This window comes from Trachypithecus francoisi, unplaced genomic scaffold (genome assembly GCF_009764315.1).
Source record: "Trachypithecus francoisi isolate TF-2019V2 unplaced genomic scaffold, Tfra_2.0 Lachesis_group16, whole genome shotgun sequence".
Lineage (NCBI taxonomy): Eukaryota > Metazoa > Chordata > Mammalia > Primates > Cercopithecidae > Trachypithecus > Trachypithecus francoisi.
The window spans coordinates 92830017-92851045 of NW_022681461.1; the positions used below are offsets into that span (position 1 = coordinate 92830017).

At 51.5% G+C, this 21029-nt stretch overlaps 1 protein-coding gene across 9 annotated transcripts; it reads right to left on the reverse strand.

Moving 5' to 3' along the window:
* Window positions 1–769: 769 nt before the first annotated feature.
* Window positions 770–13633, reverse strand: FAM214B (family with sequence similarity 214 member B). Of its 9 annotated transcripts, XM_033238221.1 has the most exons (10): window positions 13038–13211; window positions 5508–5651; window positions 4619–5276; window positions 4317–4504; window positions 3485–3543; window positions 3190–3295; window positions 2904–3062; window positions 2594–2662; window positions 2335–2510; window positions 770–2025 (listed from the first exon to the last, which is right to left on the reverse strand). In XM_033238221.1, the coding sequence occupies exons 3-10, from the start codon at window positions 5208–5210 to the stop codon at window positions 1872–1874; spliced, it is 1503 nt and encodes a 500-aa protein (XP_033094112.1). In that variant the 5' UTR covers window positions 5211–5276; window positions 5508–5651; window positions 13038–13211; the 3' UTR covers window positions 770–1871. The 9 variants fall into 9 exon arrangements, with proteins under 9 accessions (XP_033094112.1, XP_033094107.1, XP_033094110.1 ...); XM_033238216.1 differs by lacking the exon at window positions 13038–13211 and adding an exon at window positions 13496–13633 and having other exon boundaries at window positions 4317–5276; XM_033238219.1 differs by having other exon boundaries at window positions 4317–5276; window positions 13192–13312.
* Window positions 13634–21029: the final 7396 nt, after the last annotated feature.

A 21029-nucleotide genomic window follows, 5' to 3' on the forward strand; every position in this document is an offset into this window, starting at 1 on the left:
ACCAAGATCCCCGGCCTGATGGCCAAACTATTTTTCGCGTGCATATCACTCAGACACCACACACTGAATTCTTCACCCTCACCCGAGACTCAGTTTGCCCGCCAGAGCATAGAATCGCCCCCATCCGTCACCATAGCGACTAGTGGATTGAGCAGACTCGTTGCCATGGTTGCCATAGTGACATTCTATAGTAGTCCCGCGGTGTTGTGCCCAGGACTCCCACTGGGGACTGACCCCAATCCCGTTGCCATGGAAACTGGGCCTAACATTGCCTGGCGATTGGGCCGAGAATTTCCCCTCCCCTCTTTCCTCAAAGACACTATAGCTCCTTCCCTCTCTTCCCCAGCAAGGTTTGTTATGCCCGGTCTTAAAAACCGAGTCCAGGAAACAGCCTCAACGTTGAACCTTGTCTGGAGCACGTCACCTTGCACACATCCCTGATGTTCTGGTAGTCAAGAGACTTCCGTAGTCACCTCCATTTTACATATGAGGGCACTGAAGTTCTGAAGGGCTAAAGTCATTAACAGAACCAGTATCAGAATCCTGATCTACAATTCAGAATTCAGCTTCTACGTCTCAACTTTACCCACCAACCCCTCCGAAAGGAGCAAGACCAGGCCCCAGGAATCAGCAGGGACTAGCCTAAGACCTCATGGGCCCAGGCCTGTTGCCTCCTCTCTGGTAGAAAGGGCTGAGTCCCAGCTCCAGGAAGGCCCTCTATCCCCCTTCACACCCTCTCCCCAACAACAACAACAAAAGTAGAGCTTAGTTCAAGTTTCCAAACAAGAATTTATTCTTTCTTTTTTAATCTTTTTTTTTTTCTAAAAAAAATTACCAGGTACAATTTTTTCCTGTTTCTGATTTGCTTTGTTTTTTCAAGTTTCAGCAAATGCTTGTTCCCCTCAGCCCAGCCTCAGGAGTCAGGACTGAGGCTGGGTCAGAGTCTGGAGTGGGGAATGGGGTAGTTTGGAACCACATGACTGAGTTTGAGGGGTGCCCCTCACCCCAGCTGAGGTAGGTGGGTCAGAGTCTGGCCAGGTGAGTGGAGGCACCCCAGTGCTTGGCCCTGACTCTGCCCCCTGGACACCTTCTTCAGTCAGGACCCCAAAGCAAGGAGACACAGGCAGGAGGAGAGGGACAACTGGAGTCTGGAGCCCTAGGTGAGGGGTGGTTAACCCCTGTGTGTGTGCATACATGTACACTCTCTCACACACACACACCACACAAAGACAAGCTTGTGTACACACACAAACGCATAACTTGGCTTTCAGAGATAGGTCAGAGGGTAGGGGAAGTGAAGGGACTAGGGGAAGGACAGGGAAAGCTGAGTCTTTGGCTACTGACTCAGTCCCTCTGGAATAGCCCCTCTTCCCTCAGCTGAGGGAGAGCAGTTCTCCTCCTGCCCCTGGCATAAGCCTCTTCAACTCTTGAGGTTGGAGCAATATCTGAGAGTGGGAAGGGGGGGGAGTGATGCCAATTATCAGGTGTGGGAGGTTACCAAGGCAATCCAATTTGAATAAATTATAAATTAAAAATAAATAAAATAATAAGTGGCCCCTGCCCAGGATTGGGAGGCAACGCTGGCATAACTTGCCTGGGAACTTGGGACAACCTCAGGGTAGCTCCGGTTCCTCCCTACCTAAGCTGGCCTGGGAAACCCAAGGGAGGGGACAGGCACATGGAGTACCCGAGTAGGGCAGGATGTAGTAAGGATCAGAAGCTTTAAACACCCAAATAATCCATTTGGGCAAGAGCATGGTGAGGGCTTTAATTCAAGCCTGAAGGGTCTCTTGCTGTCTCTCCATATATGTTCTCTAAGATGGAGCAGGATGGGCAGGTCGTTAGGCCGCATGGATTCAGAGTGCTGGCAATCAGGGCAAAGGTGAATAACGTGGATTATGAGGAGCCTCGGTCACAGCCTGCAGTTCGTAAGGGAGCCCCGTGTCTAGCTCCAGGCTCCGGCGGGAAAAAAGCAGGCGGATATCTCCATGCAGGCTTAAGCGGCCTGAGCGGGAGCTCCGGAACCTGGAGGAGGATAATGTGATCAAAGTAAGAATTCAGGCTGGGCGCAGTGGCTCATGCCTGTAATTCCAGTGCTTTGGGAGGTCCAGGTGGGAGGACTGCTTGAGCCCAGGAGTTGGAGACCAGCCTGAGCAACATAGCAAGACTCTGTCTCTAAAAATAAATAAATAAATAAATACATATATATATATACATACATAAAAATTTAAAAATAAGCTAAGCAAGAATCCAAACAGTATCAAAGCAAGGAGAGATCCTCTTCAGGGAAGGGAAACCTGGGCCTCCCCAGCCATCCCTGGGCCCTCTCCTCACCTGAGGTGCAGCAAGTAGCAGAGGAGGCGGTGGGTGGGGTTAGCATTTCCCTCCTCACCCACAGGCACCAAAAAGAGGCGATGGCGCAGGAAGGTCATGTGGGCAGCAGGCATGTCCGAGAAGTCAAAGGTCACGAGGAACATCTTTACCACAGTCTGGTTGGGGTTAAATAAGGTCTGGGGACAGGACAGTCAAGGTTGGTACAGCCTGAGGGCTACTTTCCTCTCTCCCCACTCCCACTCCCTCAGGGCAAACTCACCACTTGGACGGTGCCCACCTTGGGCACGCTGTAACCCTTCCTCCCCAGGGGGTTCAGATCCACGATGCCCTGGGAAGGTCAGGGAGCCATCAGTCAAGGTGGGGACTAGGAAAACCCTGAGCCCTAAATACACGTCCCTCTGCACAGTCTCTCACCCTGAACCTGCCCCTGCCCTACATTAGAGTTCTCCTCACCTGGCCCTGACTCACTCCTAGGTGAGGAATAAGTAAAAAATACCTCTTGCCCCCAGCCCCAACCCAATTCCTTATCCTCCTGATGAGCTGACTTTGGGGTTGGAGTCAAGACATACCAGGAAGGGAGCCGGGGCATTTTGCTCAGAAACATCAAAGAATGTGACAGTGACAGGCAGCGTGACATGCTGGGGGCAGTATGACCCACTAGCTCCAATTTCTGCTGTGAAGCCCTCAATGTGGCCAGATGGTGCAAAACGTCCTCGCAGCAATGATTCCTGGGATCAGGGTAGGGAAAACACATTATGAGAGAGATGCCAATTCTTTTACTTATCCATCCAAGCCACGTTCTACCATCCCACCTCTCCCAGGATCCCCACAATCACAAAGCCCGAGAGGAGCTACCTCAAAGTTGCCCAGCAGGGTACGGCTGACAGCAGGGGTAGGAACAGGGGAGGCACTGGGGGGGCTCAGCAGGCCTGGCCCCTTCCGGAGGCTTCGAAGGGGGCTCCTGGTAGAGGAAGGGACACACAGGGGGTTGGCTTGAGGTATTCTGGGATTCCTGCTCATGTCCTTGAACTCTACCCTTTGCCACTATCTAGGGCTTCTGCCCTGGGGTCCCCTACTCCAATGCTAGAAAGATGACAGACTTCTGTCCCCATTCTCAGGGACAGGGTAGAGGACAAAGCTGGTCACTTACAGCTTCAGGCGACGGGCTCCTTTCAGCCTCCGCCCCATGGGACTGCAGTCTGTTGGGTCCTATGGAGAGAAATGATTGGGAAAAGAGACAGGGTGAAAGCCACGTATGTTTTGGGGCAGAAGCTCATCACACACTCTCAAAGGAACACCCTGCCCCCTGGGCCTCCACCTTTACCCACACAAATATCCACGTAAGAGTACATGAAGGACAGGCGCGGTGGCTCACACCTATAATCACAGCACTTTGGAAGGCTGAGGTGGGTGGATCACTTGAGCTCAGGAGTTCGAGACCAGCCCGGGCAACATGGCGAAACCCCATTTCTACCAAAAATATCAAAAATTAGCTGGATGCCATGTCATGTGCCTGTGGTCCCAAATATTCGAGAGGTTGAGGTTGGAGGATTGCTTGAGCCTGGGAGGAGGAGGTTGTAGTGAGCTGAGATTGTGCCACTGCACTCCAGCAATGATGGAGTGAGACCCCATCTCAAAAAAAAAAAAAAAAAAAACGGCCGGGCACGGTGGCTCAAGCCTGTAATCCCAGCACTTTGGGAGGCCAAGACGGGCGGATCACGAGGTCAGGAGATCGAGACCATCCTGGCTAACCCGGTGAAACCCCGTCTCTACTGAAAAGAAAATACAAAAAACTAGCCGGGCGAGGTAGCGGGCGCCTGTAGTCCCAGCTACTCGGGAGGCTGAGGCAGGAGAATGGCGTGAACCCGGGAGGCGGAGCTTGCAGTGAGCTGAGATCCGGCCACTGCACGCCAGCCTGGGCGACGGAGCGAGACTCCGTCTCAAAAAAAAAAAAAAGTAAATGAACTCCTTTATTGGCTTACCAAAACAGGCTCTTTGGGCCCAGGCAGCAGGTGGCTCCAGAAGGATGTGGCTTTGGCATCAGAACTGTTGGCAGCAGTAGGGTGGCCCAGGGATCCCCGGCGCCTCCGGGGGGCTGGCCCCTCTTCCTCAGAGCTGACATCTGGGGCTTCTCCAGCAGGAAGCAGCCTTCGCTTGGTGGGGCAGGGGCCTGGAGGTCCAGGGCCAGGGGGTGTGTGCTCGGGACTGTGCCCATTGGCAGTGCCAGGGGACTCCCTAGGCCAGAGGCTACCCCCATTGCCCACCCCAGCCACTGGGCTCTTACCCCCTATTTGTGCAAGACTGTGCAAATCAGTGTCAAGTGTGTGCAGCTGGCCTGGAGGGGCTGGCCCTGGGGACTCCCCCAGGGACCCCTGTCCCCCTGGATCTGGGGAGGCCCAGTCTCTGGTGTGCAAAGTATTGCAGGAAGCATTTGATGGGGGGCAGGGGGGACTCCAGGCCCCTGAAGTCCAAGATGAGGTGACACTACTTCTCTGTTCCACAACACAGAGGCCACGGTGGGAGAAATGCTGGCTGGCCACACCTAGTCCCAGCCCCAGTCCCTCTGGGCCCAAGAGCCCCACAGGAGATGGTTCTTCAGGGGGTAGTCCCTCTCTGGCCCCCAGCCCAGGGCCTCTCTTCAGCTCCCGGGGACCCTCAGTGGGTGGGGCTTGTCGTTTCAGGGCCCTATGAGGCTCAGAGGTACCAGCCGGAGGGGAAAAGATGGATACCTGGTAGACCCCGGGGGATGTCGCCCCCCCTGCTGGGCTGTAGCCCATGAGCAGGCCACCCTGGAGGGCCCCCTGCCTGACTGGAGGCTGTGAAGGGCCAGCCTCTGGCTCTGAGGATGGAGACGGCTCCGCCTGCACGTGGCGCATGAAGCCCCCCTTGGGTCAGGGGGGCCCCCCAACACGGCCTTTATGCTGGGCCTGGGCTGGGGACATCTGTGTAAGAGAAGAGAAGAAAAGGTGGTCAGGGGAATCAATGAGTATTCTTCCTTCCAGCTGAGTTTCAGACCCTCTCCTTGCCTGAAGGGGTGACTTTGATGGGTTCCCAGGGATGAATGTGTACAAATCCCTGGATGGACTAATGGAATATAGAGACCACTCTTAGAACTCCTGAGAGGGTGACAGGTTTAACTCAGGCTTCTTCCCTGCCTTCTCCCTGGTACTCACCCCGATGAAGAGGCCTCAAGCCTAGCTGTGCATCCCCTCTTCCCAACTGATGCCTTGTGCCCCTAGCTTGCAGTCTGATCCATGCCTGCTGCACTGGCAAGGTGACTGCCACCATTCCGTGCAGCTCCTGAGCTCAGCAGGACCCTGAGGAGGGAAGAACAGACATAAGCCAGGATCACTGGAGCCAGCAGTAAGGCCTTTCACCAATTATAGGCTAATATAGTATACCCCAGGACATCCTTCTCCCATGTGAGAGGCTCTTCAGGAACAGAAAGGGTACGTTTGGGGTCCAGGGCCCAGATGGCAGAGTTGGGCTACCTAAGGAGTCAGAGAGGCAGGTCTTGGCTCAGTATAATAAGGATGTGACGGCCGGGCGCGGTGGCTCAAGCCTGTAATCCCAGCACTTTGGGAGGCCGAGATGGGCGGATCACGAGGTCAGGAGATCGAGACCATCCTGGCTAATACGGTGAAACCCCGTCTCTACTAAAAAATACAAAAAACTAGCCGGGCGACGAGGCGGGCGCCTGTAGTCCCAGCTACTCGGGAGGCTGAGACAGGAGAATGGCGTGAACCTGGGAGGCGGAGCTTGCAGTGAGCTGAGAGCCGGCCACTGCACTCCAGCCTGGGTGGCAGAGCAAGACTCCGTCTCAAAAAAAAAAAAAAAAAAAAAAAAAATAAGGATGTGACAAGTGAGTTGATGTAGAATAACTACTTGTCAGGGCCACCATTTCGGGACTCCTGCCCTACATGGAGGAAGGGATGAGAGACCCCCAAGACCCAAAAGACCATGCCAGCTGAGAGGTGGCCAGGGGAAGAATTCAGCTGTCTTACTCAAAGCCACCAAATTGCACAACTGCTTCTTATATGTCTATCTCCAAAGAGACAAGTGCCATCCTAGGGCACTAAGGGCAGAGGTCTCACACACAGTTACACCCCATCAGCGGTCCTCAGAGGTACAAACCTCAAGTCAGCTCAAAGCTGGCCCTTCAGCCCTGAACTCCCAATTACCTCCAGCAAGCAGCCTGTCTCTTTAACAAGAGGCAACAAATCCGACCAAAAACAAGAGGGGGAAGGGGAATGGGTCACTGCCAGAAGGCACTTTCCAGGGCCCTCCTGCAAGGCCCTGCAAACTAGAGATAAGGCCTCAGCAGTCAGTCAGCTGGAAGCAACCAGGGACTACCTCTCCATGCCCCTCCCCCAGTGCTCACACACCCAACACCAAAACCCCAAACCACTGGTGCAAAACATGGTCTTCACTAACTATTCCAGCCCATACTAGGGTGAGGGGAATCTCAAGTTGAAAGCCAACTGCCCCCAGGGTCAGCCTTCTCCTTTGCACATTAGCCTATGCTGTCTGACATTCACAGAGCCCTTTCCCCTTCAAGGACTGCCCTTTGAATGCCTACCCAAGACTCTTCCTCCTTGGATAGGCCAAATGCCATCTCCTCCAGAAAGTCTGCTCTGTCCACCCCAGACCATAAGCATCTCTCCCTCCTCTGAGACCTCACCTACGGCAGCGTTACTACTTCCTATAAGCTCAATAACAGTTCTGCTCACTCCTGTGGGTAAGGCATCTTCTAGACTGACCATAGAGGAGGTCCTGAGGACAGATCTGTGTCTCACCCCTCCATCTAACCCCAAGTACAGGGGAAAGCACACAGCAGGGCTCAAAAAAGGTAGAATGTAAGTCCCAGAAATCTGGGCAGCAGTCCTGTCAGTGGAGAGAAAAATTTCCCAGATGAGAGAAACAGAGAGATTAATTGTACAAGGGAGAATCAGGAAAAGAGGTGGAGGTGCGGGGTGGGGGGCAGGCAGAAAGGAGAGATTTGTACCCAGGGACTGAAAAGCTCTCCTACACCAAGTTCCCATCATTGTACCCCACTATCCCATTTCACCAAATTCTCCTAAGAATTGGGATCCCCAAGAAAATCCTGGTTCCCTGTGGTGGGTGGGATGGCTGGAAAGGGCAGAACACCAATGGCAACCTGCACTAACCTATCTGCAAGCAACTTTGTCAGAAGGTACAACCTGCACTAATTTCTACCCCTTCTTTCCTCCACCCAAGTCACACAGATTCAGGAAGGGCCTTTTCCTTAGCACTACCACTTCCAGGTCATCCCAGTTGCCCTCTTGACCCCTTGCCCTGAGGAAGCCAGGGGATGACATGATGCCCTACTTGACCCCAGCATACCTGGCATCTGCTCATTAACCCCAGAGCCCTCTCAGTTCCCACCCTGTCAACAAGACGCTCTAAGATTCACTCCCCTGCCACCCAGCCAGTCTGGCTATAGACCATGGCTTCAAGCTGACTCATGGGGCAGGACTGCAGGGGAGGGGGGCAGGGCAGAGTAAGCCAAACCTCAATCTTTGTGCAGGGGGTGGGCAGCAACTGGCATCAAACAGCTGTGCCAGGCTGTGGCTGGCAAGGACTACAGCTCCCAACATGCCAAGGGAGCAAGGCCAGCAAAAACAACAAGTCCCAGAATACGTCTGTACCTTCAGACACTTTTGAGGCCCGGGAGGTGGGTGAGGTGGGTATTGGTATAGGTATCAGCTTTGAGGCTCATTCTCCCCTTCCCTTCAGTATTAAAGATTTCCATTTCTACCATGCCATGATCAAGGAGAGTGACAGGAAGAATTCCTATCCATGTGCTTTCCACCCTCATTCTGTGCAGACAGAACTGCTTCCAGCTGCTCTCTATTTTGTCCCTACATACATCCACACAAGCTAGGGGGGCTGTTCCCACAGGCCACCACTGTGGGTAGGAAGGTCGACCTCTTCTCTTTTACCAACCCCTCGGCCCCCAGCCTAGAGCCCTCTACCCTCAGAGGGGAGGGAGGAGACCTTAGCAGCTTCTCTAAACTATGCCGGGCAGACTCACCTGACTCTTGGACTCCTTGTTCTGGACGATCCCTTACCCCCTGCGCAGCCTCCCAGGTCCTTTCTCACTCCTCTCCTCCCCACAGCCTGGGACAGGCCCCATACTGTACTGGAGCTTCGGAGATTTGCTCTTTCCCTCTAGCACACTCACCCCGCTCCCAAATTGGCTCCGCTGAGGTGGCCGCTGCTCCGGGCCCTTCCGTCCCGTCCCGGTCCCTCCCCTTGGATCCCCGGTCCTCCCTTCCACGGGCCCCCAACCCAGACAAAGGGTGGCTCAGGCTGAGCCCTGCTCTGCTAGGCTCTTCGCTGTTCAGCTTCGTGTGCAACACTAGCGGGCCCTGGCGCCCGCAGACCCCCAGCCGCTGCCGCGCCCCTCCCTGCGACGGTCCCTCCCCAGGGCCGCCCCGGCTCCGCGCCGCCGACTCCGCTGCCCCTCTGACTCACAGGCCATTTCCTACCAGCTGATGGGGCCGCCCGCCCCGCCCAGCGCCCCACCACCCGCGCCGCGGCAGCCACGGCCGCCACGCCCCCCTTAGGCTACGCCCTCCCTGGAAAGCGACCATGCTCATTGGTCCACAGGAAGCCAGCCTCCTCGCGACCTCAAGTGCGAGGCACGCCCCCTCCAAGAGGCACACGCCTATTGGTCCACAAGGGTAGGCCTACCCAAGGTCGCTCCGCCTGTCTCTTTAACCCGTCAGCTGCTGGAGTCCAAAGCAACACTCTGCCCTGCCATTTAACCCTTTCAAAGGCGTAGGCCTCCCACATGTTACCCCTCCATCCTACTCCCCCGCCCTTCCTCCTTCCAGGCCGATTAATAGGAAACCCGAGGGCTTTAAAGACACAGTTTGACAACCCTCAAAGTCTGCCTGCTGTCTATACCAGACCTCAGACCCCAAATACCCTCACTCCCATTTGTCTTTCCCCACCTTCCAAACCAGAGCTTAAGAGCTGGAGAACTAGTGAAGCCCAGGAAGCTTCCTTCATGCCAGAGAAGAAAAAGGCCTGAGGTGGGATCCTATCTCCTTCCATGCTAAGAAGTGGTATTTTTCCCACTCTTACTCTTAAATTGATATTCTTTTGCCTTCTTTAGAGGAGCCCCCGGATTCCTAAGATAGGGATACATTTTAATTTCAGGGACCAGCATTATTCTTTGTGCCTGTAAACTCCCTTTCTGAGATCAGGCTGCCCCATCCCTTCTGCTAGCACTCTTTCTACTCACAGACCCATGTTCAAGGAGACAGAGAACACAGGGAAGTGGGATAGGAGGGCTTCTGCCCAGAATATGGGAAATGAGCCCAACTTTTGTGATGGAGCTTAACCCCATGACTCACAGCTCCCTCAAAACTATCTACCCTCCCACTGAGTCACTGGGCCCCAGCCCAGTTCAGACCCAGTCAAATCAAATTGCAGCAGAACCAGCATCCTTAACCCTTGTCCTCCTACTCTTTAATAATGACCGGGATGGAAACTTTTGCAAGGATTGAGCATTCAAAGACTCTTTCTAGAGGGTACTCTGGAGGCAACCTAAGAAAATCAATAGTCCTGTCTCCCCTGCCCTCTGCACTTGTCAGCAAGTCAGACAATTTGGGTCTTAGGAAGCTTTTTCTCCCGGTCCTTCACAGAAGTAGGAGGCAAACATCAGAGCCAAAGAGGGAAAAGTCCATTCTTCTGCAGTTCAGAGGCCACAGAGAGCCCAAGGTCCTTGTTTCTGCCTTGCCTGTGTTGTGGACCCCCTGGGGTCCTGAGGTTCTATCACTAGATAGTAAAAAGAGGCTCCTTCCTCTTCCCCCTAGTCCCTCATTCCTAGACTTAGGAGACACAAGCAAGTAACAGTCCCTCTAAGCTCCCTTCTCTTTACCTCACCCTAGACCACCTTTTTCAAGAGGACTGACTTCCTTGTTGGTTCCCTAGTGTAAGGAATAGGATTAAGGAAATTTTCAATGCCCTTGTCAAAATTACAGTGTATCAATGTAAGAGCCTACTTGCCTTAATAAAAACTTACTAGGAAAACAGAAACATAGAACACTGTAGGAAAAAAAATCCCTTAGCAACCCCACCTTATTCTATCTTTCTGCCACTACCATAGGCCAGGCCTTAGTTACCTACAAAGGTCAGAGGACAATAGTTCAGGGTGAAGGATCAAAGATGTTCCAGGCCTCAATGTACCCTGGGAAAGCAGCAGGGTACAACCAAGAGGCCCTACTAATGGGCACGGTGGCTCACGCCTGCAATCCCAGCACTTTGGGAGGCCGAGGTGGGCAGATCACAAGGTCAGGAGTTCCAGACCAGCCTGACTAACATGGTGAAACCCCATCTCTACTAAAAATACAAAAATTAGCTGGGTGTGGTGGTGCGCAACTGTAATCCCAGCTACTCAGGAGGCTGAGGCAGGAGAATTGCTTGAACCCAGAAGGCGGAGGTTGCAGTGAGCTGAGATCATGCCACTGTACTCCAGCCTGGGCGACAGAGTAAGACTCTGTCTCAAAAAAAAAAAAAAAAAAAAAAGAGGCCTTACCTTCCTGCCCTAAATTTACCATTTTTTTTATAGCAGTTATCACTACCTGACTTCTCCTTCCCCCTATGTAATTTCTTTCTCCCCTTATTAGATTGGAAGCTCCATGAGAGCAGCAACTTTGTTTCATTTGTGCTCATATTCACAGAGCCAACATTAGTCCCTGGCAATGTTCAATAAACACTGACTGAAGAAAACAACAGGCCCTGGGCTGAGTGAACAGCAATCAGGCGATCTGGATCCTATCTTCTGCCCTTTCACTGTGACATCTGGGGAATCACAGTCTCTTTAGCCATAAATTTCCAAACCTGTAAAATGAGGGGTTTGTATCAACAATGACTGCTGAGGGCCTCTGCAGCTCTATAATTCTAATGACTGTTGTTCACTCATATCCATATCAGAGGATAGCCCCAGGCATTCGAACGCTCTGCTGCCTTGTACCAAAGCAGAAAGGCTATATCCTCCAGTCTCGGCACAGCAAACTGATGCCCTTTCTCTTCATGCCCCACCCACTCACACAAACCGCCCCAGTCCTGAGGAAGCTGGAGAGTCTGCCCTAGGCCCGCCCTCTCTGAGAGACTGTCTGGGAAGCAGTGTTGCCATAGCAATCAGCTCCTCCTCAAAAGGCTTCAGCCTGCCCTTTTTTACCCCACCCTACCCCAGGGCTTTGTCTGTCCTCAGCACAATCCCCCCCTCTCCAGCCAGTCTCTCAGCTCCTGGGTGGTTGCGTGAGGAGGCTGGCTTGGGGCCCCTTTTAGCAACACTGTCACACTCATTCAGCCACTGTGTGGAACTCAAGCCTTTCCCACCCTCTCCCAGCCAGCCTAGGGGCAAAAGGAACTCTAGCACTCCATCAAATCCCCTCAGGGAAGCAGAGGAGCCCTCAAGAGAACTAGGTCCTAGTCTCGGTTCTGATAGTGCTTCCAAGCCTGGAGTGTGGGGAGCTACTCCCTCTTCCTTCCCTGAGACTGGAACCTCACAACCCTTACTGGGTTCAGCTTACAGTCATAGCCCACCTCTCAAAACAGACGGAAGATCCTCAATACTACTCATCACTTCCCCCCTCCCACAGAAGCCCTAGGGTTCCCCACCCAGGGTAAGGACAAGGGTGGGGAAAATCAGTTTGTGGCAAGTGGTTAAATGTGGCTACCAGTCACTTAGGGGTCTATGCGAGAGACCTGGGTGGTAGTGGTGGGCGTGGGGTCTGAGCCCTGCTGCTGGTTACCATGGTCTCTGGTTACTGAGCACAAAGTCCCGGGCAGGGCACAGCTCCTAGATGGGCAAGGGCCAGGCCAGGCCCTGGGGCAAGGAAGGAAGTGGGAAATGAGCACACCCAGAGTGTAAGGGCAGGGCAGGGAGGGGGAGGGGGAGACAGAGACCAAGGCTGGCTCTGGGAGGAACAGGAACTAGGATGGGGGGTTGACAGGAACCCAGTGGGGGAAGGGTCCCCCGGGACATCAGCTAGGGGAAGAAACCCCAGTCTCAGCTGGACAGATCCAAAATAGACTGAGGAGACAGTCACACAAGCCCTGGTGACAAGCAGTGTCCGACTCCTCTCTGAGTGCTCAGGCCAGGGGGTGAAGTTAAAAGCTGAGCAGACAGGAGTGCAACAGATTGGCCTCTTCACCCAACTAACCCCATCACCCTTGCTCCTAGAACCCAGAACACAAGTATCTTCCTGCAGTTACTACAATGCCCTAAACTGTTACTTTCTCAAAGTACTGGGGGTTCTGTTCTCCCGCCTCAACTGGGGCCTACAACCCCTTCCCCTAGATAGTGCCCGCAGACCCTCTGACACCGCTACACTCTGGACCACCAGCCCTTCTCCATTAAACAGTCCCCCTTCTGTCAAAGCGCCTCCAAGTCTCCTCCCCCTCATGTACCTCCTCCAACTCCCCACATCAGACAGCAACACAGCCCCCTCACAGTGTACCTCGCAACACCCCCCCACCCACAACAAAGCGCTCCCGCCCTTCCCCCATAGAGGCCCCTAGAGAATGCACCTTGTTGCCCACACATTGAGTCCCCAACTGCTCCCCCGACTCCGTGTCTTCCCTCAACATACAGCAGTCTCCAGATTGTCTGCAAAGCGCACCCCCATCCGCGTCCCTTCTTCCACGCTCACCCCGCCCCACACCTGTAGTTCCGTGGATCCCGTTGCACTCGAGTAGGTGGTAATGGTTGGGGCAGTTACTGAGCAGTCCTATCTGTAGTCTCGGCCTGCAAACCTCGCCCCTTCGGTTCGAGCCCCGCCCCCGCAACGCCCAGGCCCACCGTCTCCCTTGTCCCACCTTCCACCTTCTCCGGACTTGTCCCTTTCCTCGTTTAATTTCTCGAGCTCCTCCCTTGCAGCCCGGGCCCCGCCCCCTTCTGTCCCCGCGCCTCTTTCGCGTTTTCTTTGCATTTCCCCAGGATCCTCAGCTTTTCCCAGGCCCCACCCGCGATCCCCGCCTCCTCTTGGTCTCTCCGCCTTTCACCGGGACCCGCCCCCTCGGATTCCAGCCTGGCAGAAGTCGCGCCAGGCCCCCTTCCACCACGATCCCCCTCCCATCTCAGAGCCTCTCCTCCTTCCGCCCCTTCTCCCTCACGCCTCACCCGGGCGGTCGCGCTCCAACCAGGATCCGCTGGCTCTGATTGGCGGTGGCAGCCCCAATGGATGACTGAGGAGACAAAGTGATGGCCGCAGGTCGCCTGAGGTCCCACCCCGGCCACGTGCGGCTTCTGTGATGACAGGTCTAGAGGGGCGGGGCTTCGGTCGACAGGCTGCTAGCCTGAGCGGAGCGGATCAGGGCGCGGTGGGGAGCCGGAGCCAGGGCGAAAGCCACAAGCCTGAGGGCTCTGAGCCGGGTTGGGGCTCTCTCGCTGCTTTCGCGCCGGTGTGAGCTGCTTGCGAAACTTGAGCCTCTTCGTAGGGATGTCTGGGTTGGCGCGTGCATTTGCACTAATAGGGGAGGTCCGTAGGGTTTGCAAGGTAGTGCAAGGAATCTCAGGGGTCTGTGAAAATAAGGGAATCTGGGCGGTCGGGTTTAGGTTTGCGAGGTTGAGCAGTTTCTGAAGCCTACGCTGTGCAGGCGGGTGTGAGTTCTGGGATGGACAGTAGGAGTCAGATCTGTACCTATTGAGGCAGGTCAGCGAGAAGATCTGTGAATTTTACGAGATGAGTGTTGATAGGGAGTTAGGATGGCCTGCAATTGCTGGAGAAAAGTGAGGCCTTTCCCTTGCACAGGTGTCGAATGAACTGCATCACAGTTACATATGTTCTGCAATTTAAGTGGCGCTTGAATCTCTTCTCTCCAACCTCTCCCCATGAGATACAATAAGGGAGGGCGACGCTTTCCAGACACCGGTAGATGGCAGCACAGGACACTTGCAGAACTGAGAGAGCCCAGCTCAGCGCCAATCTGTGGCCTCTCTGTGGAGCGGACCGTGTGGGTCCGATTTAATCAAGTTCTCCAAAAGTCACATTCTTTTTTATTTGTTTTGAGACGGCGTCTCGCTCTTTCGCCCAAACTGGAGTGCAGTGGTGCGATCTCGGTCACTGCAGCCTCCGCCTACTGGGTTCAAGCAATTTTCTTGCCTCAGCCTTCGGAGTAGCTGGGATTACAGTCGCGCGCCACTAGGCTGGAATAATTTTCGTATTTTTGGTAGAGACAGGTTTCACCATGTTGGTCAGACTGGTCTCAAACTCCTGATCTCAAGCGATCCACCCGCCTCAGTGCCCAAAGTGCTGGGATTACTGGCGTGAGCCACAGCACCCGGCCAAATCTCAGATTCTTTGGGCTCTGTGACTTTATGCCAGTAGTTAACTTAAACTGGTTTACTCAACGTCAATGGTGTGGAAGGCGCAAAAAAAAAGAAAGAACAAAATATTTTCTCTGCCCATAAGGAACGTATTGTTTAGACAGTGATACAAATGCCTACATAATCCCAGAAGGGTAAACTAAGAAAGGTTTTGTGTAGTGGGAAAAGCACAGAGTTTGAAGTCATCTAAACTTCTTCAACTTAAACTTCAAACTTCAACTTATGGGTTCAACTTATGAGTTTGTCTCATACCTTTGAGTATTTACTAGCTGTATAGATTTGGGTAAATTACTTGACTTAAAAAAAATTAATTGTAGAACAATTTTAGATTTACAGAAAACTTGTAAAAATAGTGCAAGAGTTTTCAGATATACGCTCTACCTAGTTTTTCCTATTATTAACATCTTTCCTTATATGGTTCATTTATTACAATTAATGAGCCAATATTGATACATTAACAATAACGAAAATCCACACTTTATTCTGATTTTCCTTTTGTTTTTTTGAGATGGAGTTGTCACCCTTTCACCCAGATTGGAGTGCAGTGGTGTGATCTCGGCTCACTGCAACCGCTGCCTTCTGGTTGCAAGAGATTCTCCTGCCTCAGCCTCCTGAGTAGCTGGGATTACAGGCATGTGCCATCACCCCTGGCTAATTTTGTTTTTTTTTTTTTTTTTTTTTTTTGAGACAGAGTCTCGCTCTGTCGCCCAGGCTGAAGTGCAGTGGCGCGATCTCAGCTCACTGCAAGCTCCGCCTCCTGGGTTTACGCCATTCTCCTGCCTCAGCCTCCCAAGTAGCTGGGACTACAGGCGTCTGCCACCTTGCCCTGCTAGTTTTTTTGTATTTTTTAGTAGAGACGGGGTTTCACTGTGTTAGCCAGGATGGTCTCGATCTTCTGACCTCGTGATCCACCTGTCTCGGCCTCCCAAAGTGCTGGGATTACAGGCCTGAGCCACCGCGCCCGGCAATTTTGTATTTTTAGTAGAGACGGGGTTTCTCCTTTTGGTCAGGCTGGTCTCGAACTCCCGACCTCAGGTGATCTGCCCGCCTTGGCCTCTCAAAGTGCTGGTATTAGAGGCATGAGCCACTGCGCCCGGCCTATTCTGATTTTCTTAGTTTTTCCCTTATGTCCTTTTTCTTTTCCAAGATCTGATCCAAGCTGGCACATTACATTTGGACATCATGTCTCCTTTGGCTCCTCTTGGCTGTGACAGTTTCTCAAACTTCCTTGTTTTTGATGACCTTAACAGTTTTTGTTTTGTTTTGTTTTACCTTGAGACAGTCTTGCTCTTTTGCCCAGGCTGGAGTGCAGTGGTGCGATCTTGGCTCACTGCAACCTCTGCCTCCTGGGTTCAAGCGATTCTCCTGAGTAGATGGGACTACAGGTTCATGCCACCACACCTAGCTAATTTTTGTATTTTTAGTAGAGACAGGGTTTCACCATGTTGCCCAGGATGGTCTTGATATTCTGACCTTGTGACCCACCTGCCTCGGCTTCCCAAACTGTTGGGATTACAGGCAAGAGCCACTGTGCCTGGCCTTTTTTTGGTTTGTTTTTTGTTTTGGGGGGGGGTTGTTTTGTTTTGTTTTGGAGACGGAGTTTTGCTCTTGTTGCCCAGGCTGGAGTGCAATGGCGCCATCTTGGCTCACTGCAACCTCCGCCTCCTGGGTTCAAGCGATTCTCCTGCCTCAGCATTCCGAATACCTGGGATTACAGGCATGTGCCACCATGCCTGGCTCATTTTGTGTTTTTTATAGAGACGGGGGTTTCTCCGTGTTGGTTAGGCTGGTCTCGAACTCCTGACCTCAGGTGATCCGCCTGCCTTGGCCTCCCAAAGTGCTGGGATTACAGGCATGAGCCACCGCGCCTGGCCTAGTTTTGCTTTTTAAGAGACAGGGTCTCATTCTGTCACCCAGGCTGAAGTGCAGTGGTGCAATCATAGCCATTGTAACTTTGAGCTCCTGGGCTCAAGTGATACTCCTGCCTCAGCCTCCAGAGTAGCTAGGACTACAAACACATGCTACCAAAAAAAGAAAAAATAAATAAATCTTTTATTTTTTAAAAATGTTTTATTATATTTTATTTTATTTGAGACGGAGTCTCACTCTGTCACTCAGGCTGGAGTATAATGGTGCGATCTCAACTCATTGCAACCTCTGCTTCTCAGGTTCAAGTGATTCTCCTGCCTCAGCCTCTCGAGTAGTGGGATTACAGGCATGAGCCACCACACCCGGCTAGTTAATTTTTGTATATTTAGTAGAGACACAGTTTTACCATTTTGGCCAGGCTGGTCTAAAACTCCTGACCTCAAGTGATCTGCCCACCTCGGCCTCCCAAAGTGCTGGGATTATAGGTGTGAGCCACCAGCGCCTGGCCTTTAATCTTTTATATTGTAGAGATGAGGCTTGCTATGTTGCCCATACTGGTCTACAACTCCTGGTCTCAAGTTATTCTCCTGACTCAGCTTCCCAAACTGCTGGGATTACAAGTGTGAGCCAGAGCACCTGGCCTCATGTTGCAGTTTAAAAAAAAAACAACAGTGGTACTAAGCAGTCTGAGTCTTTATTTTTCTACAAGATTTTTAGAACTTCTTTATGAAATACTTGAGGCATACAGGAAGCTCTAAAGAATATTATAACAAATATCCATCTGGCAGGTGGATCACTTGTGGTCAGGAGTTTGAGACCAGCCTGGCCAACATGGTGAAACCCCATCTCTATTAAAAAGACAAAAATTAGCTGGGTGTCGTGATACATCCCTGTAGTCCCAGCTACTCGGGAGGCTGAAGTGCGAGAATTGGTTAAGCCTGGGAGGCAGAAATTGCTGTGAGCCGAGATTGCTCCATTGCACTTCAGCCTGGGTAACAGAGTGAGACCCTGTTTCCAAAAAAAACAAACAAAAAAACCATACTTTTATCACATAGCTTTAGCAATCTTAATATTTTACATTTGCTTCAAGTTCTCTGTTAAAGAAATTAGTATTTCAAATAAAGTTATAGCCCTTACATACTCCTCCCTAATCTCATTCCCTTTTGTTCCCAGAGTTGACCACTATCCCAAAATGGTATTTATTTTTCCTATTAAAAAAGAAAACTAGGCCGGGCGCGGTGGCTCAAGCCTGTAATCCCAGCACTTTGGGAGGCCGAGACGGGCGGATCACGAGGTCAGGAGATCGAGACCATCCTGGCTAATACGGTGAAACCCTGTCTCTACTTAAAAATACAAAAAAAAAAAAAACTAGCCGGGCGACGAGGCAGGCGCCTGTAGTCCCAGCTACTCGAGAGGCTGAGACAGGAGAATGGCGTAAACCCGGGAGGTGGAGCTTGCAGTGAGCTGAGATCCGGCCACTGCACTCCAGCCTGGGTGGCAGAGCGAGACTCTGTCTCAAAAAAAAAAAAAAAAAAAAAAGAAAACTAGGCCAGGCACAGTGGCTCACTCCTATATTCCCAGCACTTTGGGAGGCCGAGGCAGGTGGATCACCTGAGGTCAGTAGTTCTAGACCAGCCTGGTCAACATGGTGAAACCCCATCTCTACTGAAATAAATACAAAAATTAGCCGGGTGTGGTGACATGCGCCTGTAATCCCAGCTACTCTGGGCGGGGGGAGGTGGGGGGGGCAAGGCAGGAGAATCGCTTGAACCCAGGAGGCAGAGGCTGCAGTGAGCCGAGATCGCACCATCGCACTCTAGCCTGGTGGACAAGAGCGAGACTTCGTCTCAAAAACAAAACAAAACAAAAACAAACAAAAAACAACTATGATTGATGTACATGTATTTCTACTGGGTATATACCTGGGAATCGAATTGCTGAGCTCCTAGTCATGTGTATGTTTAGCTTCAGTAGATACTGCCAATATGTTTTCTAAAGAGATTGTTACTGTCAGGCCTCTGAGCCCAAGCTAAGCCATCATATCCCCCGTGACCTGCACGTATACATCCAGATGGCCTGAAGCAGCTGAAGATCCACAAAGAAGTGAAATAGCCTTAACTGATGACACTCCACCATTGTAATTTGTTTCTTCCCCACCCTAACTGATCAATGTACTTTGTAATCTCTCCCCACCCTTAAGAAGGTTCTTTGTAATTCTCCCCACCCTTAAGAATGTACTTTGTGAGATCCACCCCCTGCCCGCAAAACCTTGCTCCTAACTCCACCGCCTATCCCAAAACCTATAAGAACTAATGATAATCCCACCACCCTTTGCTGACTCCTTTTTCTTTCGGGCTCAGCCCGCCTACACCCAGGTGAAATAAACAGCCTTGTTGCTCACACAAAGCCTGTTTGGTGGTCTCTTCACATGGATGTGTGAGACACTTAGATTTTGAATTACTTATTTTCACATATTGTAACTAAAATGTCAGTTGGGGTCACCCTTTCTTTTTGAGATTAAATAAAATTGCATATAATGTTTTACCTCACATTAAATGGGAAGTCCAGTGTCATCATAGATCCTTTTGTGAATTCTAGGATTGAGAAGGAGCTTGATTCCTCTTGATTGTTGACCATTCTTGCTGGCCCTTGCTGAATTTACGACTCACTGATTTCACCCCCTGCAACTGTTCTTTTTCTCTTTCTTTTTGATTTTTTGAGTTAGGGTCTTGCTCTGTCACCTAGGCTGGAGTGCAGTGGCACAATCATGGCTCGCCACAGCCTTGAATTCCTGGGCTCCAGTGATCTTCCCACCACCACCTCCCAACTAGTGGGATAACAGACATGTACCACCATGCCCTGCTAAGTTTTTCTGTTTTTTTGTATAAATGAGGTCTCATATATTGGCCAAGCTGATCTTGAACTCCTGGCCACAAATGATCCTCTTGCCTCTGCCTACCCAAATGCTGAGATGACAGGTGTGAGCCACTACACCTGGCCCCTTTCTTTTTTTTCTCTTTCTAACCTAGAAATATAATTATTTATTTCCTACCCTCCCCAAACTTCTTATGGAAGGCATCTGTATGAGTAGCAGGCATTACCGAATATTTGGGGGTAATATAAGGAAAAAAAATACCTATATAAACAACTCAAAATTGAATATTTGGACAGCAATGTTCTTTAAATATGTGTGTGTATATATATATACACACGCATATATGTGTATATATATGTTTGTGTGTGTGTATATATATAAAAAATACATTTTTCTTTTGAGACAGAGTCACGCTATGTTGCCTAGGTTGGAGTGCCTGGGTTGGAGTGCAGTCCAGCTTGCTGCAACCTCCGCCTTCTGGGTTCAAGTGATTCTCCTGCCTCAGCCTCCTGAGTAGATGGGATTACAGGTGCACACCACCACACCTGGCTAATTTTTTGTATTTTTAGCAGAGATGGGGTTTTGCCATGTTGGCCAGGCTGGTCTCGAACTCCTGACCTCAAGTGTTCTGCCCACCTCGACCTCTCAAAGTGCTAGGATTACAGGCATGAACCATTGCACCCGGCCATTTTTTGAATACTTTTTATTTGTTTGTTTGTTTGTTTTCTGAGACAGTCTCACTCTGTCACCCAGGCTGGAGTGCAGTGGCATGATCTAGGTTCACTGCAACCTCTGGCTCCCGGGTTCAAGCAATTCTTCTGCCTCAGCCTCCCAAGTAGCTGGGATTACAGGTGCCTGCCACCACGCCCAGCTACTTTTTGTATTTTTAATAGAGACAGGATTTCACCATGTTGGCCAGGTTGGTCTCGAACTCCTGACCTCATGATCCGCCTGCCTTGGCCTCCAAGTGCTGGGATTATAGGCATAAGCCATGGCGCCCAGCCTCTTTAAATATTTTTAAAAGTCCTTCAGCCATCCCATAATATTATAAATGCCCAAGAGGTTCACCTTGCCCGCTGCCTAGACAGAGCAGATTTCTCGAAACAGGGGAACTGCGATAGAGAAAGAGTAATTCACACAGAGCCAGCTGTGTGGGAGACTGGAGTTTTATTATTATTCAAATCAGTCTCCCCAACGTTCTGGGAGTAGAGTTTTAAGGATAACTTGGTGAGTGGGGGAAGCCAGTGAGCCGGGAGTGCTGATTGGTCAGGGATGAAATCACAGGGAGTCAAAGCTGTCTTCTTGCACTGAGTCAGTTCCTGGGTGGGGCCACAAGATCAGATGAGCCAGTTTATCCATCTGGGTGGTGCCAGCTGATCCATCAAGTGCAGGGTCTGCAAAATATCTCAAGCACTGATCTTAGGAGCAGTTTAGGGAGGGTCAGAATCTTTTAACCTCTAGCTGCATGACTCCTAAACCATAATTTCTAATATTGTGGCTGTTAGTCCTACAAAGGCAATCTAGTCCCCAGGCAAGAAGGAGGTCTGCTTTGGGAAAGGACTGTTATCGTCTTTGTTTTAAACT